This window comes from Spermophilus citellus (assembly GCF_964194105.1).
Source record: "Spermophilus citellus genome assembly, chromosome: 3".
NCBI classification, from domain to species: Eukaryota; Metazoa; Chordata; class Mammalia; order Rodentia; family Sciuridae; genus Spermophilus; species Spermophilus citellus.
Window position 1 is genome coordinate 87355082 of NC_138184.1, and position 16495 is coordinate 87371576.

The window sequence follows — 16495 nt, forward strand, 5'->3', positions numbered from 1 at the left end:
CAAATGATATTTGAAAAAGTATAGAACTTTAGTTAGGCTTAATGTGAGGTTGAAAGCGTGTAGTCACTTTTAAGTTTATTCCTTATAATGCAATTTCAGGGAGACAGCATAACCTAGAAATGGAAAGCCTGGGTGTAGTAAATGTAATTTAAGTATTAGCTCTACTGCTCAAGAACTGAATGGATTTGGTTGAGATATTTAACTGCTTTATAGTTTACTATAAAACAGGTGGTAAATTAGACATGTGGAATCAAATTTAGATTTAATCAAATTTGATTAGATTTTGATAAAGTTCATATTCTTTCCTCTTTGTGCTCTTCCATGACCCACTGCCTGTTTTGTATCTCTGGACTTCCCATAGTATCTAGTTCATAGGAAGTTCTACAAATGATAAATTATTAGTTATACTCCTTAGGTTTTAAGAATTTCTACGTTTGTACTTGCAAGAGGCAAAGAGTTATCAGAATGTTGTTTTTTTTTTAAAGAGAGAGAATTTTTAATATTTATTTTTTAGTTTTCAGTGGACACAACATCTTTGTTTGTATGTGGTGATGAGGATCGAACCCGGGCCGCACGCATGTCAGGCGAGCGCGCTACCGCTTGAGCCACATCCCCAGCCCGAGTTATCAGAATGTTAGAAGTGAAAGGAATTGGGCTGGGGTTGTGGCTCAGCCGCAGAGTGCTCGCCCAGCATGTATGAGGCCCTGGGTTCCATCCTTAGCACCACATAAAAATTAAATAAGTAAAATAAAGGTATTGTGTCCAATTATAACTAAAAAATAAATATTTAAAAAAAAAAAGGGCTGGGGATGTGGCTCAAGTGGTAGCGGCCTGGCATGCGTGCGGTCCAGGTTCGATCCTCAGCACCACATACAAAGATGTTGTATCCGCTGAAAACTAAAAAAAATATATATATTTAAAAAATTCTCTCTCTCTCTCTCTCTCTCTCTCTCTCTCTCTCAAAACAATAAATAAAATAAAAGGAATCTTAGATCATTTGGTCTTGACTATTATTTTCTAGGTGAAGAAACTGAGCAAGGTAATAAGAGTTGGAGACCAAGTCAGAACTGGTGTCAGAGTTAAGATCTGTGTTACTATACTGGGAAAGGCACCAGTCAGTCATATTGCTAGACTTTTTGGACCTAAATTGTTCTGTTCCCTGAATGTTTTAAATTTTGAGTGTTGATTATTTTATTAAAATGGGATTTCAGTTCTATTTGATCCAGAGTGACTAGAGTTTATAAATTATGTAACATTTCACTTTACTAATTTTTAAAGTAATTTTTAAAAATTATTTCTAAGAATCCTAATCTTTTCCATTAAAATAAGCTAGGTTGTAACAGTCAGTTATATCTGTGTCTTTGGGTTCCACATTTATTGATTCAAATAATGGTGTATCAAAAATATTTTGGGAGAAAAACTGCCACATGTATTTAATATGTAAAAAAGTTTTTTCTTGTCTTAAACAATACAGTATAACTACTATTTACATGACACATTGTATTTGGTATTTTAAGTAATCTAAAGATGTGTAGGTTCTATGCATACTACACCTTTTCACTTAAAGGACTTTAGCATCCTCAGATTTTCTATCTTGGGTCTTAGAACCAATCTCCCAGGGTACAAAGGGACAACAATGTTGTTTTATAATTAAATTTACTTGAAAATAGAGTTAATCTTACTGGAAACCTTGGCAACCAATTTTCCAAGGGAGGAAGTTGGAGGAGATACACTGGTTGCACAGATCACAACATGTTATTTAGAAGTAAAAGTGCTCTGGATGATTTAACTTAATAATATCATCCATTTTCAGAGGTGGGGGAAATTATGGTTACATAGTGTAACATATGTTACATATGTTGGTTAAATCAGGAATGGTACCTGTATTTGCTTCTGAGTAGCTCTTTATAGCAGTGATTGGTTACTTTTGGAGTAAAGATTAGTATTAACTCAGGTTTAATGTTTTTTCTTCCAATAGGCTCTTTATTTCGTTGATTAGATTTGATAAAGTTCACATTCTTTCCTCTTTGTACTCTTTACCTACTGCCTGTTTTGTATCTCTGGGCAAGTAGAGCATAGAGAGCCATCCTTAGGCAGGCTTTTAGACTAAATAGTAGGTGAACTGTCTCCCCAATTAGCTTGTTCTTTGAGTGGAATTTATAAGGTATTTTAAATTTGAGGATATACTTCAGTTTTTTCAGTCTGTTGTTTAATAAAAATATATATTTAATCTTTTCAGAGGTCGAAACAATAGCAAAGGACTGCCTCAGTCTACGGTGAGTAACTTTAATGTTTGCAAAAAATTATTGGCTAAAATATGATTTCTAAATATACATTAAAGGCCAAGGCAAAAAGCTTTTTTTCTTTATTCTTGGAAACCTTCCTAGGTTAATATAGTATAGTACAAAATTATTGGCTATATGTGTTGTGTTTTGCTGATAACTGTGTATAAAGTGTAAAAAATGCGTATAAATGATATTTTTGTTATCATAATAAGAATATTATTATTTTTTAAAAGAATTTAACCTTTATTTATTTTTATGTGGTGCTGAGGATTGAACATAGTGCCTCACATGTGCTAGGCAAGCACTCTGCCACTGAGCTACAGCCCCAGCCCTCATTTGTTCTTTTGTAAGTGACTAAAGGCAAATTGAAGCAATTAATCTCTAAAAGATAAGTAGAACACCAAGGTGAAGTTTGGAAAGTTCTTTGGTGTGTTAGTCTACTTTTTGTCACTGTCACCAAAATACCCAACAAGAACAACTTCGAGAATGAAAAGTCTATTTTGGCTCATAATTTCAGAGGTTTTGTCCTTGGTTGGATAACCAAATTGATATGGGCCTGGGGTGAAACACAGCATCATAGTAGAAGTATGAGGGAGGAAAGTTATTAAATTTCTGGCAACTGAGAAGCAGAGAGAAGAGGGGAAAGGGACTCAGGGAAGAACCACTCTTCCAGGGCATGCCTCCCAGTGACCCACATCCTCCAGCCACAACCCACTTACCTGCAGCTACCACCCAGTTAATCCATTCAAACTGGGATGGGCTGATTAGGCTGTCTTTCATAACAATCATTTCACCTCTGAACATTTTCATTTCCTGCATTGACACAGGTTTGGGAGATACCTCATATCCCCCATTTTAGTTGTAGATGGACACAATACCTTTATTTATTTATCTTTTTTTAAATTTTTAAATATTTATTTTTAGTTGTAGTTAGACACAATACCTTTATTTTATTTATTTATACGTAGCACTGAGGATCGAACCCAGGGCCTCACATGTACTAGGTGAGCGCTCTACTGCTGAGCCACAAACCCCAGCCTTATATATTTATCTTTTTTTTTTAATTTTTTTTTTTAGAGAATTTTAATTTTTTTTTTTTTTTTTAGTTTTCGGCGGACACAACATCTTTGTTTGTATGTGGTGCTGAGGATCGAACCCGGGCCGCTCGCATGGCAGGCGAGCGCGCTACCGCTTGAGCCACATCCCCAGCCCCCTTATATATTTATCTTTATGTGGCACTGAGGATCGAACACAGTGCCTCACCCATGCTAGATGAGTTTTCTACCACTGAACCACAACCCCAGCCCCAACATTCAAGCTTTTTATTTTGAATTAATGAGCTATATATTTTTTAAACTCCTTTCATTTTTCTCCTTTGGAAAGGGCCTTCTGATCTTACCTTTAGGAAGCCAGTGGAATTTACATGGAACTGAAAAGCACAAGTTCCGTTTGATAAATAAGTTATCACTAATTTTGAGTCACCCTGCCTTTATTAGACAGATTGACTTCATAAGGATCAGGAGGGCACAACTTACGTTATTATGTATTATGGGGTGGTGTGGTTGACCAGATGTTTAAACACTTGCATTGATAGATTCAGATGTGAGAGAGAAAGTAACTGGGGGGTTCTCCTCATTCCATTAATTTGTTATTTATTAAGAGTTATTTACCCTTTTTAGGATATAGATAGGAGTGGTTTTGTTTCGTTTTTTTGTTTTTTTTTTTTTTTTTTTTTTTTTTTTGTTGGCTGGTTTGATTTTTGTGGGCCTGTACATGCTAGGCAAGTGCTCTACCACTGAACTATACAAATGCATATAATTCTCTAACTGCCAGTGCAGTTGGACAGTAAAACAGTTCCATCACCCATCAAAATCCTTCATGCCACTTTGTTGAGAACCTTCATTCCCCAATCATTGATTTGCCTTCTGTCCTCATGATTTTATTTTTCCTCTTTTAGAGAGGTTTAGTATTGCTTTTTTTGTATCATGTATAAATCATGTTGTTAATTGCTATGCCTAACTTTACTGTTAAAAACCCTAACTTCTTTAAGGAAGCAGAAGATTGTAGTAAACCAAATATTAATACATGTGAGGAGCTGTGAGGAGTTACCAGCAATCTAAAGAGTTTGTAACAAAATGTTCACTATGATGTATATGGAAGTATAAATACTAATTTATAATATTGTTTTTAAATATTTCAGATTTCTTTTGATGGAATCTATGCAAATATGAGGATGGTTCATATACTTACATCAGTTGTTGTAAGTTATCAGATTGTTGGGAATAGATTGCTTTGGGTGTAGAATAAAGTAATTTCATGAAGTTAAAATGTAGATAAATGATTGTCAAAGTACATTTGTTGGTTCATATTTGATCAAGATGATTTAGGAAAAAAATACATTAGAACTCTTTATGTAGTCTATTGTAACTGTAAACACATTTTTGTTAGCACTGTATAAAATAATATTTGTAGTTAATTATCTGTTGTGTATTATTTTATCTGATATAGGTGGGATCAGATGTATTTAACTTGAATATTTATAAATTTATACTGTAAACTGTGAGTCTCCTGAAGAATTTTGAGATTCCAATGTATTGTTAATGTTCTGAAATTTTTATTGTTAGTGAATAGCTAGTATTGAATGAAGCCTAATGAATTATGAAACAAAATGAAGACACATATCTCTGATGATGGTAGTACTGTTTCTTTGAAAAATTAATTGTCTGTTTTTAGGGATCCAAATGTGAGGTACAAGTGAAAAATGGAGGTATTTATGAAGGAGTTTTTAAAACATACAGTCCTAAGGTAATTATTTCTTTTTTTATTAATGTAAATCAACTATTATGTGTTTGTATTACTTCCTGAGCATTGTCTATTGAATTCTGATTAGCAAATTTGTAGTTACGAAGTGAGCGTATTTATCATGATTAGCTTCATATGGTAGTTCTTAAAAAGAAAAACATTTTCATGCTCAGTGTATTTTGATTTGGCTGTAAAGTTTCAAATACCAATTATTTTAATGACCAGAGTGCTCAAAAGACCAACTTATAGATTTAAGGGTATTTTTTTCTACAGTTCAAAGGATTGAACTAATGGCTTTGTGCATGCTAGGCAAGCGCTGTACCACTGAGCTACGTACCCAGCCCTTTTTATTTTGAGGCAAAGTTTCATTAAATTGTCTAGGGCGACCTCCAACTTGCCATCCTCATCCCTCAGCCTAAGTTGCTGTGATTACAGGTGTGTGCTACCACATCTGACTAGATTTGATGGAAAAGACAATAGACTACATATTTTAAAAAAGGCATGATTCTTTTCTTTTTTAAAAAAATCTATTTTTATCTATCTATCAATCTATCTATTTTTATGTGGATCTGTACATGCTAGGCAAGTGCTCTACCACTGAGCTATACCCACAGCCCTCCAAAATGCATATAATTCTGTAACTGCCAGTGCAGTTGGACAGTAAAACAGTTCCATCACCCAGGATTGAACCCAGGTCCTCAAGCACATGAGACAAGCACTCTACCACTGAGCTACAACCACAGCCAATGATTATTTTCTTAAAGTAATTATTTTTGCCAAAGACATAAAAGAAATAGCACTTTCAAGAATTTAAGGGACTTCTATCAAATTTTTTAAATATTTACTCATGTTTTTCATTTTAGTGCGATTTGGTACTTGATGCTGCACATGAGAAAAGTACAGAATCCAGTTCGGGGCCAAAACGTGAAGAAATAATGGAGAGTATTTTGTTCAAGTGTTCAGACTTTGTTGTGGTACAGTTTAAAGATATGGACTCCAGTTATGCAAGAAGAGGTGGGCTTTGGTTTTCTAAATATGCTTCCCGGTTTATTAGATTTATTCCAACAATGATCTCCATAGTGATCATATAGACATTTTTTTCAAAACAAAATATATGCTGTCTAGTATATGACTAAGATGGGTTGTTTTTTTTTTTTCTTTTAAGAACAATGGAACTTTGAATCCATTTTTGTTGGAAAAATGCTCAAAACTTTGGAGAACAATTATGTGGGTATTTCAGTAGCAAATATTGAGTTTATGTTCTGTAAAAAATTAATTTGGAAAGTATTTTCTGCAGTTTCAAAGTCAAAAATGCTACTGATATTCAGTTGAAAATTCTTATTCCATTTGGCCAATGATGCTTTAATTTATAAGTAGACCTATAAATCTGCAAGGAAATCAAAACATAGGGATATAGAAGAAAGGCAGAGATCTGTGGATAGAAAATAATCATTTAATGAAGATGAAAAAAGGTAAGGTAGAAGATTCCTGTTTTAAAAATTTAAGATATTATGTACTTATTAAAATTTAGTTTATTTCAGCGTTTATTGAGGAGGAACATGCGGGAGTCGCTGCCCTTCATTTGGAGAGCATTCTCTGCAGTGCTGAGTGTTCATTAACATGGTGAATGGCACTTATAAGCAATTTTGGACTTGGTTCTGAAATTCTTTAATTAAAATAGTCAAATGTAAAATTCTTCAGCAGATTGTAATTCATTACAATTTGATTTTCATGATTCAGTCTATACCAAACACTTTTTTTTTGTTGTTGTTGAGCTGATTTTTCTACACTGAAACTATAAAGCACAGGAAGTTAAAACCTTTCTTTTAACAAGGTTCTCACCTATTAGCTTGCTTTTTCAGAGGCTAGCAACAGTAGGCACTTTGTAACTGCTTTGAAATGCTGATGGAAAGTGCAGTGTTCCATTTTTTAATCTTCTCAAATGTTTGTGTCCCTTAGTGGGGGCTGGGGAGGGTTGTGGGGGGCTGGTACTGGGAATTGAACTTGAAGGCACTTAACCACTGAGCCACATCCCCAGCCCTATTTTATATTTGTTTAGAGACAGGGTCTCACTGAGTTGCTTAGTGCCTCCCTGAATTGCTGAGGCTGGCTTTGAACTTTCGATCCTCCTGCCTCAGCCTTCCAAGCTGCTGGTGTTACAGGTGTGTGCCACTGTGCCAACTCCTGGTTCTTTTTCAGTTTAATTTGAGACAGGATGATCAGGCTTGCGCTACTGTGTGTGACTGTAGAGGGACACTTTTGAAAGTGTTCAGTATGCTCTTAAAAAGGTAGATATATTTTGCTATGTGCTAAAATGATTATTTTCTTTATAAAATGATTGTTCAACTGAATATCAGTATTATATTTTCAGGTATTTTATTTCAAAACTGTGGTGGTTTAGTGAATTGTATAGTTGTGTCCATCTAGTACATAGCATCCTGAAATAGTGTTGTTATGTCTTTAAGTTTTCACATCTTTTAAGCCAGGTTCTCAGGACTACTCTGGCAGAAGTTGCTCACTATAAAATAAAATTTCTAATCTGTATACTATCAGCATGTAGACATCCCTTTTAGAGTTATTAATGGGATAGTTCAATAATGGAAAACATGAAGGCACTTAGTTCTACTTTTAGATTTACCTTATTTTATATTAGAGACTTAGATTTCCAGCCTCCTGGAATAAAGCAAGGTAGGATTTAACCAATGCTTGTTAATGCTGTATCACAAAGTTTTTAAGTGTCCAGTTTTCACCTATAAAGATTCTAAGTTAATTATTAACTTGGGTGAGGTGTTGGGCATATGATTATGAAGTGCATTTGGGGATATGAACCATAGGATTATGAGATTATAGTATTAGTCTATTCTGTGGGTCTTGGGGACTTTTGTTCTTTTTTTTAATTGCCTTTCAGTGCCTTTTCTGTCTCAGAAAGGAGGATTATCTTCAGTAGTCTTTGCTGCTATCATGCAATACTACTATTCTACATCTTTTTTTTAATTTTTAAAAAGTTATTTTTAGATATTCATGACAATGGAATGACATTATACATACATGGAAGTATAACTTATTCTAATTAGGACTTTTCTACATCTTAAATGGACAGATGGATTGAATTTTTTAAGGATTAATAGAAATTAGTTGGGCATGGTGGTACATGCCTATATAATTCTAGGTAGTTCGTAGTTTGAGGCAGGAGGACCTCAAGTTACGGTCTCAAAAAAAAAAGTAGGGGGTTTGAGATGTAGCTCAGTGGTTCAGTGCCAATGGGTTCAGTGTTCACTACTACCTCCACCCCCACTCTCACACAAATAATAATAAAAAATAATAGAAGTTAATGAGTGCTAAAACCCCAAAATAGTAAGCTTACCATTATGTACAACTATAATGCATCAATATAAAGTGTGGAAAAATAAATATTTGTAGCTTCCTAAAAGAAGAGGGAAATGTATTTCCTTTCTGTGCTTTGTCTTACAATTCTCTTCTGTAACAATACTGTCAAAATCTTAACGTCAATATTTGTGTGCGTATTCTGTGTGTTAGACCCTGTGTCAAATACTTTATATGTATTTCTTAATTTAATCATCACAACTTATTTCTTAAGTGGATATGATTAGTATCCACAGGTTGTAGGTGAGGAAACAGACATTCTTAAATAATCTAGCCAAGTGAGGATACAAATCCCCCCCCCCCCCTCTCTCTCTCTCTCTCTCTCTCTCTCTCTCTCTCTCTCCTTGGGATTGAACTTGGGCACTCAAAAACATGCTCCCAGCACCCTTGTGCTCTTTTATTCATGTTGTTTTTTATTTAATTATGCTGACTCAGTTATATTGTAGTTCTCTTGCTTCTCCTTTCTTGTTCTTCCTACTGCTTCATTTCCTTGTTAGTGTTCTTAGCCTACATAATAGCAAACAGATCTACTTATCAGTAAATAACGTTTTGTTGTAACACAGCTAAGTTCATTCGATGGCTGCTTTTATACCATGGGGATAGAGTTGGGTCATTGAAAAAGACTATAGGACTTGCAAAGCCAAAAAATTTTTACTTTGTCTTTTACAGAAGATTTTGTCAATCCTTGGCCTAGATCATTTTTCCTGCTGCATTGGGGCTATTAGGGCTGATGAAAATTATATGTTATATGGTATTGGTGAAATAATAAAACATGCTTTTTCCCTAAATTCATGGTTCTAAACTCATATTTATAATATTTATATACTACATGATGTTGATAATACTATATATATTTCTTATACTATGTAGTCTCATTGGATCTTTGGATTCCCTATTTATGACTATCTTAATTGGATTTAGTCCAGAGTGCTTTTTTTTTTTTTTAAGGTGCTGAGGATTGAACCCAGTGCCTCACCCATACTAGATAAGCTCTCCATTGCTGAGTTATATGCTATACCCTTACCCCTAAAAGAATCACTTTTACTTACCAGACTGTCACATTTAGTGAAAAATCAATATAATAAGAAAATTGGTTAATGGAAATTATATATTAACCCATCTACAAATTTGTCTTCCTCCTTGTTTTCATTATTTTCTTTTCTCTGGTTTTAATAACAAGAATGTTTAATCTCAACATTGTCATTATTCCCTTTATTTTGTTCCTTTTTTTACCTTGATTTTTTTTTTTTTTTTGTATGTCCTGTTACTGGATTCTTGAATCTCTTTTTTTCTGCTTACTTCTTCTCTTCAGACTAGAAACCTACTGAAGCCTCTTTCATCCTAAAAAAGGATTCATCTTAATCCTACACGCTGAGGTTTGAGGAACCTCTAAGAGCTAGGTCCTTTAGACTTCTTTTCAGTCTTCACTACTGTGCTTGATACTATGGACTGCAATTTCTTTCTGAGGCTACTTTTTTGTAATTTCTAGTGTTCATTGATCATTCCTTTCCTGCCTCATTCCTGTGCTTCTTTTCCTTCATACTGTTCTTGAATGTGTTTTGTGTTCCCAGTGTTTTCATTCTTTGCCCACATGACACTCATTTATATGTGCTGTCATGATTTTATGCCATATGGAAGATCCTTCCTCAGCATCTCTGTATGATGGCCCATATGCCAGGTATGTTATAATTTTGTTTCTCTCATACTTTGTTTCTTGTGTTTGAATATTTATTTATTTGTTTGTTTGTTTGTTTGGGGCACTGGGGCACTTAACCACTGAGCCATATCCCCATCCCTTTTTATATTTTACTTTGAGGCAGGGTCTTGTTAAGTTGCTTAGGGCCTTGCTAAATTGCTGAAGCTGGCTTTGAAATCGTGAGCCTCCTGTCTCAGCCTCCCGCCTCAGCCTCTCGAGCCCTTGGTATTACAGGTGTGAGCTGCTGCACCTGGCAACCATGTTTACTTTTTAATTCTGATGGCCTCGTATAATATTTTGTCATGTCGTATGGTCTCACTATAAATGTCCTTGAATAAATTAAATTTGGGGTCGTAGGACTGGGGTTGTGGCTCAGTAGTAGAGCAATTACCTAGCATGTGTGAGGCATTGGGTTCAATTGTCAACACCACATATAAATAAATAAATATAATTTTTTAAAAAATTGGGGGTCCTGATTTTTTTATCTCCCCCTTTTGTGGTGCTGAGGTCCAACTCAGGGCCTCAGTCATGACGGGCAAATGCTCTACCATTGAATCTCTCTCAGCCCTCTTAACATGTTTTTTAAAATTTTTATTCTTTTTAGTTGTAGATGGACACAGTGCCTTTATTTATTTATTTATTTTTATATGGTGTTGAGGATCAAACCCAGTGCCTCACACATGCTAGGCAAGTACTCTACCTCTGAGCTACAGCCGCAGCCTCTCTTAACATGTTTTTAAAAAAGAAGCACTATTTTATGTAAGGAATGAGAAAGCTCTAAGCAGTCATAAATATAGCTGTCTAACAAATACTTATTGAATTTTGGAGGATGTTTATTGTTATACAGAAATTTATTTTGGTGTTGGGTACAGTGGCACTTGCCTTTTCATGCCAGTGACTCAGGAGGTGGAGGCAGGAGCATTGCTAGTTCGAGTTCTGCCTCAGCAATTTAGCAAGAACCTGAGCATCTCAGCAAGATTCTTTCTCAAAAAAATAAAATGGTGTATGGGCTGGGGTTGTGGCTCATTGGCAGAGTGCTTGCCTAGCATGTGTGAAGGTTCAATTCTCAGCATCACATATCAATAAATAAAATAAAGGTTCATTGATAATTAAAAAAAATATATATATATATATGTTTTAAGCACCCCTGGGTTCAATCCTCAGTACCAAAAAAACAAAAAAACCCCCAAACACTATATTGGATCTCTTAAGAGAACCTTGTAAGACTGGATAACTTTACCTTTAATAAAACACACACACACCCCTTTAATTTCATAGTGTTCATGGTTCCCTGAGGGAGTCTGTGTACTCCTTGTTAAAAAGCTCTGCTCTAGCATTTTCATAGTTGCAGATACCCAAGTTGAAAGAATTCAAGAAAAATAGAATGCTGGACTTAGTGGCATTGAATTCCAAATACATCCAGAGATGTGAAGAGTTGAATGGATTGTAGCAGTAGTTGGACAAAGTTGAAGGAAATTGAAGTGTGAACGTATAATTTAAAGTGAAAGGGGCTGTGGCTATGGCTCAGTGGTAGAGCGCTTGCCTAGCATGTATGAGGCACTGGGTTTGATCCTCAGCAACATATAAAAAATAAAGGTATTCTGTCCATCTTCAACCGCAAAGGAAAAAAAAAACACATTTTTTTTGTAAGTGAAAAATAAATTTCTACCAATTGTTTTATTCTGGTGCTTTACTTTCTTTCTTTTTTTTTTTTTTTCTTTTTTGGGGTAGTGCTGAAGATTGAACCAAGGGCCTTGCACATGCTATATTCCCAGCCTTAGTGTTTCATTCTTGTATTTTTGTTGTGATTGACTTTTTTTTGGTACTGGGGATTGAGTCCAGGGGCACTTAACTATTGAGTCAAATCCCTAGCCCTTTTTATTTTTTGAGACAGGGACTCACTAAGTTAAGGGCCTTGCTGAGTTGCTAAGGCTGGCTTTGAACTTGGGATCCTCTTGCCTTAGCCTCCTGAACCACCGAAATTAAAGGCCTGCATCACTTTGCCCAGCTACTGTTGTGGTTTTTTTTGACTTGATAAGGCAATAACAGAAGGATCTCTTCTGTAGTGTATGGCATTAGAAATGCCATGTCAGTAATCTAAGGACGAGGCAAATCCCAGAGCAGATTTTAGCCTGGGGAGTTTGGATTCTGAGGAATCCAAACATGTTCTACATTCACTAATGGATGGTGCTCTACTAGGGTGGGCAGGCCATAATGCTACAACTGAGGAGGCACATTATTGAAACTAAAAGTGCCTAGGCCCCACAGAGGGACAGGAAGTACTAAAGTTGGTCAGGCAGTCACCTCTTAAGTTACGCAATGGTCAGGATAGGCATCCTGTCTTTTGAGGTTGTCTGTGGTAGATAGGCCCAAAGGGATGTGATGAATTTATAGGTAGCCTGTGGCAAGGAATGAGAGTTGGCTTGGGAGTTGCCATTCTAGTAAGCAAGCTTTAAATAAATTTCAGTGATAAAATATTCTTCTGTTAAAATTGAATTGTAGGGCTGGGAATATATCTCAGATGGTAGAGTCTTGCCTCACATGCATAAGGCCCTGGATTCAGTCCCCAGCATCATATGTACAATTTTAGAGCATATAGAAATTTTCTGCTGTTTTTCAAATCGGAGCAGTGAATCCAAACAAGACAAAAAGCAAAGAAAAACCTATGTCATACAGTAGAGATTTATTTGGAAACACAGTGTAAAAATACTGCTTAGTATCAGTAAGAGTAAGGTGGCCTGGTCTAAGACATATGGAAGCTACTGATTTTCATAACAGTCATAATCAGCTAAACAACAATAAAGAAAAATATTCACAGTAGGAACAGAATTTAAGGTGGAAAATCTTGAATAGTATAAAATGGGATGTCAGGATGTGACTCAGTGGTGGAGCATTTGTGATACCCTGGGTTTGACCCTTAGCACTGAGAAAATAAAAAGCATTATGTAAGTTGCCCTGCTTAAAGAGAGAAACATGCTATGCTTTGAATGGAAATATTTTATTACTATGAAGTTGTTGGTTCTTCTCAGAATAATCTCTAAAGATAGTAGCTCCATTTTTGTAGAAATTGACAGTGTGATTCTAAAGTTTATGGGGTTATAGGTATTAACAAGAATTTTGGAGGTTTTTTTTTTTCTTACAGGATTCAGGACGAAATACTAATTAGATATGTGCAAAGTAGTATATATTCCATTCATTTTAGAAGACATGCTACAGATTGGCAAAAATAGAATAAAAGCTTTACAAATAACTGGTGATCATGCAGAAAAGTAATATACTGCAGTAGTAAGCAAAGTAGTGTAGTTTCAAAGCAGTGGAATATGATTTTTTAATCTGTCAACTTGATGGATGGTAAAAGTGAGAAAGATTAATCTACCTGGTGATAGTACAGGAATTAGAAAATGCACTTACACCCTGAACTCCTTAGTAGGTGAATAATTCAGATGAGTCCAGTTTTCAGTAGACAGGTTTTATTTATTTATTTTTTTCTCTTTCCTTACACAGTCTCAGTGGAGTCTTAGAAATAGCAAATATATTAGAACTAGTAACAAAACTGAGTAATGAAGGAATGTGGGTTAATTGTCTTAATTTTAATTTTGGTTCTAACTGCGAATGTAATTAATATCCTTTTTATCCAGATTTCAGTTCTGGCAAAGAGTATTAAATGAGCATGTGTACCTGAACAGTTGTGATTTTATGTTAGAAATGAAATGTCTGAATCTTGTTTTCTATATTTGCTAGGGAAATAGAAGTGTATTTGTACAGCTGTAAGAATTGGAACTCATGTCTAATTTTACTTTCCTTAACCTGTTCTGGAACACTTTTTTTCCCCCCAAATATTTTCACTTGTAGATGGACATAGTACCTTTATTTGATTGATTTATATGTGGTGCTAAGGATCGAACCCACTCCCTCACACATACTAGGCAAGCGCTCTACCACTGAGCTATAACCCCAGTCCTGTGGAACACTTTTGACCGAAAGTTTGAGAGTAAATTGTAAAAGAGTAATGTGGTTGGCTAGCACTATTGACATTTTAGGTTCTGTATCCTATTCTTTGACTCCTAAATATTTCTGAATTTACTTTTTTGTCCTATTTCTCCCTCCCCTTAAATTTAAATACCTGGGATTGAACCCAGGGCCCAGGGTACATTCTGCCACTGATCTGCATCCCCAGCCCCCCCCCCCTTTTTTTTTAAGTTTTACTTTTTAGTTGTTGATAGACCTTTATTTTATTTATTTATATTCAGTGCTGAGAATTGAACCCAGTGCCTCACACATGCCAAGCAAGTCCACTATTGGTCAGCCCTAGCCCCAGCCCCATGTTTTATTTATTTATTTATTTATTTATTTATTTATTTATTTTTAGAGAGAGAGAATTTTTTTTTTAATATTTATTTTTTAGTTTTCGGCGGACACAATATCTTTGTTTGTATGTGGTGCTGAGGATCGAACCCGGGCCGCATGCATGCCAGGCGAGCGCGCTACCTGGGGAAAATAGAGCTACTGCTTTTTTATTAGGTAGAATGTTTGTCCCTCAAAGATTTAAAAATTTTTACCTTACTTTATCATAGTATTTTGAAATTTAATCATTTACATAGGAAGACGATTATCTTTCTCTGTTATTCGTGCCTTTTGGTGCAAATTGGTACTTCCTAAAGAGAACTACTGTCTGGAAGCACTTGGATGGAAGGATGCTGGGGATGAAACCCAAGGCCTTGAGCATGTTGTTAGGCAGCCCACTTTACTGTATCCTTAGACCCTAAGCATTTTTTAAGGTTCCAATCAAATATCCTAGCATCTGAAAAGTTAGTTTGGTCCTTTACTTTGGGGATCCTGTGCCTTTTGTTTACTGCATAGTATATTGATCGAGGTTTTTGACCTGTTTCCTAGTCAGATTCTAGGCTTTTCCCTTTGGCTCCATAAGAGAAGCAGAGACACTTTAAAATGGCATATTGTGTTTTTAAAGAGAATAGCATTTTGGGGATGCTTTTCCATATCAATTGATTCTTTCCTGACTTTGGTCAAATGGCTATCTAGGTCAGATCTGAGAAAGGAGTAAAACAGAAAGATTCTGTTGGTTTGGTTTGATTTGATTCTGACTAGAAAACAATAAGTTTTTTTGAAATATATCAGTTGCTTCTTGCGGTGTCAGGAGACTGAGGCAAGAGGATTGCAAGTTCAAGGCCAGCCTCAGCAACTTGGTGAGACCCTGTCTTAGAGTAAAAAATTAAAAGGTCTAGGAGTGTAGCTCAGTGGTAAAGAGTTCCTGGGTTCAATCTCCAGTAACAAAAAAACCCCAAAAACCCGGCAGTTGATATTTAGGCTGGCATAATAACATGATATACTGGCTACCTCCTACAGAGGCTTGTTGCTCAGGAAGGTGCTTTTTCAGGGGACTCTGTTACTTTTCCTTAGCAGGTTACCTTCTCTTTCTGCTTGTTAGAACATGATTTGGGGAATGATGAATGTGGATTTAAAACAACAACAACAACAAAGCACTTTTAATTTTGCTAAACTTTGAGTGAAATTTAGCATTTCTTTCCATTATAAATGTAGGCAACAAACCAATAGTAGTATTGGTGCCTGCAACTGAAAAGCTTCTTATCACTTGATCCTGTGGACATCTCAGATTTATTTATGTTCATCACCTTTAAAAAATTATAGTAGTCATCAGATTATCTCTTGTTAGATCTTATTATTTAGTGCCTTAATAAGGAAGTATACATATTACTGTGCCACAAAATTTGTTTTAGATTTTGATAATTGCATTTTATTATAATTGGTCTCTATTGATTTTCTGTCTCTTATGCATTTAAATACATTCTGAATATGGTTCCATAGGTTTCCCCAAAATGCCAAAGGGATCCCTGGATTTAAAAAAAGGATAAGAATCCCTAATCCAAAAACTCCCTGGGCCCCAGCTCCCTGCAGTCCTCTTGTCATGATAGTTCTACTTCTGCCTCTACTTGTGGTAGTGCTTTTACTTGTGCCTTTTCTGGTTCCTTATCCCCAACTTGTTTCTTTATGCTGTTCTTTAATATTATCTATATAACATAGTTTATGCTCTTACTGTAATAATGTAGTTAGAACAGACGTATATGTAATTAAAAAAAAAAAATCCTCTAACACATAGTCCCTCATCTCTGGGGAAGTCTGTGGACTTGTATACTATGCAGAAAATTTTTGCATACATTTGTTCCGGAATACTGGGCTCAGTTGTCCTCCTGCCTCAGTTTCTCAAGTAGCTGGAATTGGAAAGACGTGTGCCACTGCACTTGGCTTACAGACCCCACTCCCTGTGGTGCTTGCGATCAAACACAGACCC

The 16495-nt window shown here is 35.5% G+C and overlaps 1 protein-coding gene across 6 annotated transcripts in view; it reads left to right on the forward strand.

Annotated features, from left to right (window-relative positions):
- Positions 1-16495, forward strand: part of ATXN2 (ataxin 2) — a 107955-nt gene that overhangs the window by 43126 nt on the left and 48334 nt on the right. For all 6 annotated transcript variants that reach the window (XM_081283389.1, XM_081283390.1, XM_081283386.1 and 3 more), the window contains exons 2-5: positions 2240-2276; positions 4486-4545; positions 5019-5090; positions 5951-6101. In XM_081283389.1, the coding sequence (XP_081139515.1) occupies positions 2240-2276; positions 4486-4545; positions 5019-5090; positions 5951-6101 (320 nt within the window). The remainder of the gene's footprint in view (positions 1-2239; positions 2277-4485; positions 4546-5018; positions 5091-5950; positions 6102-16495) is intronic.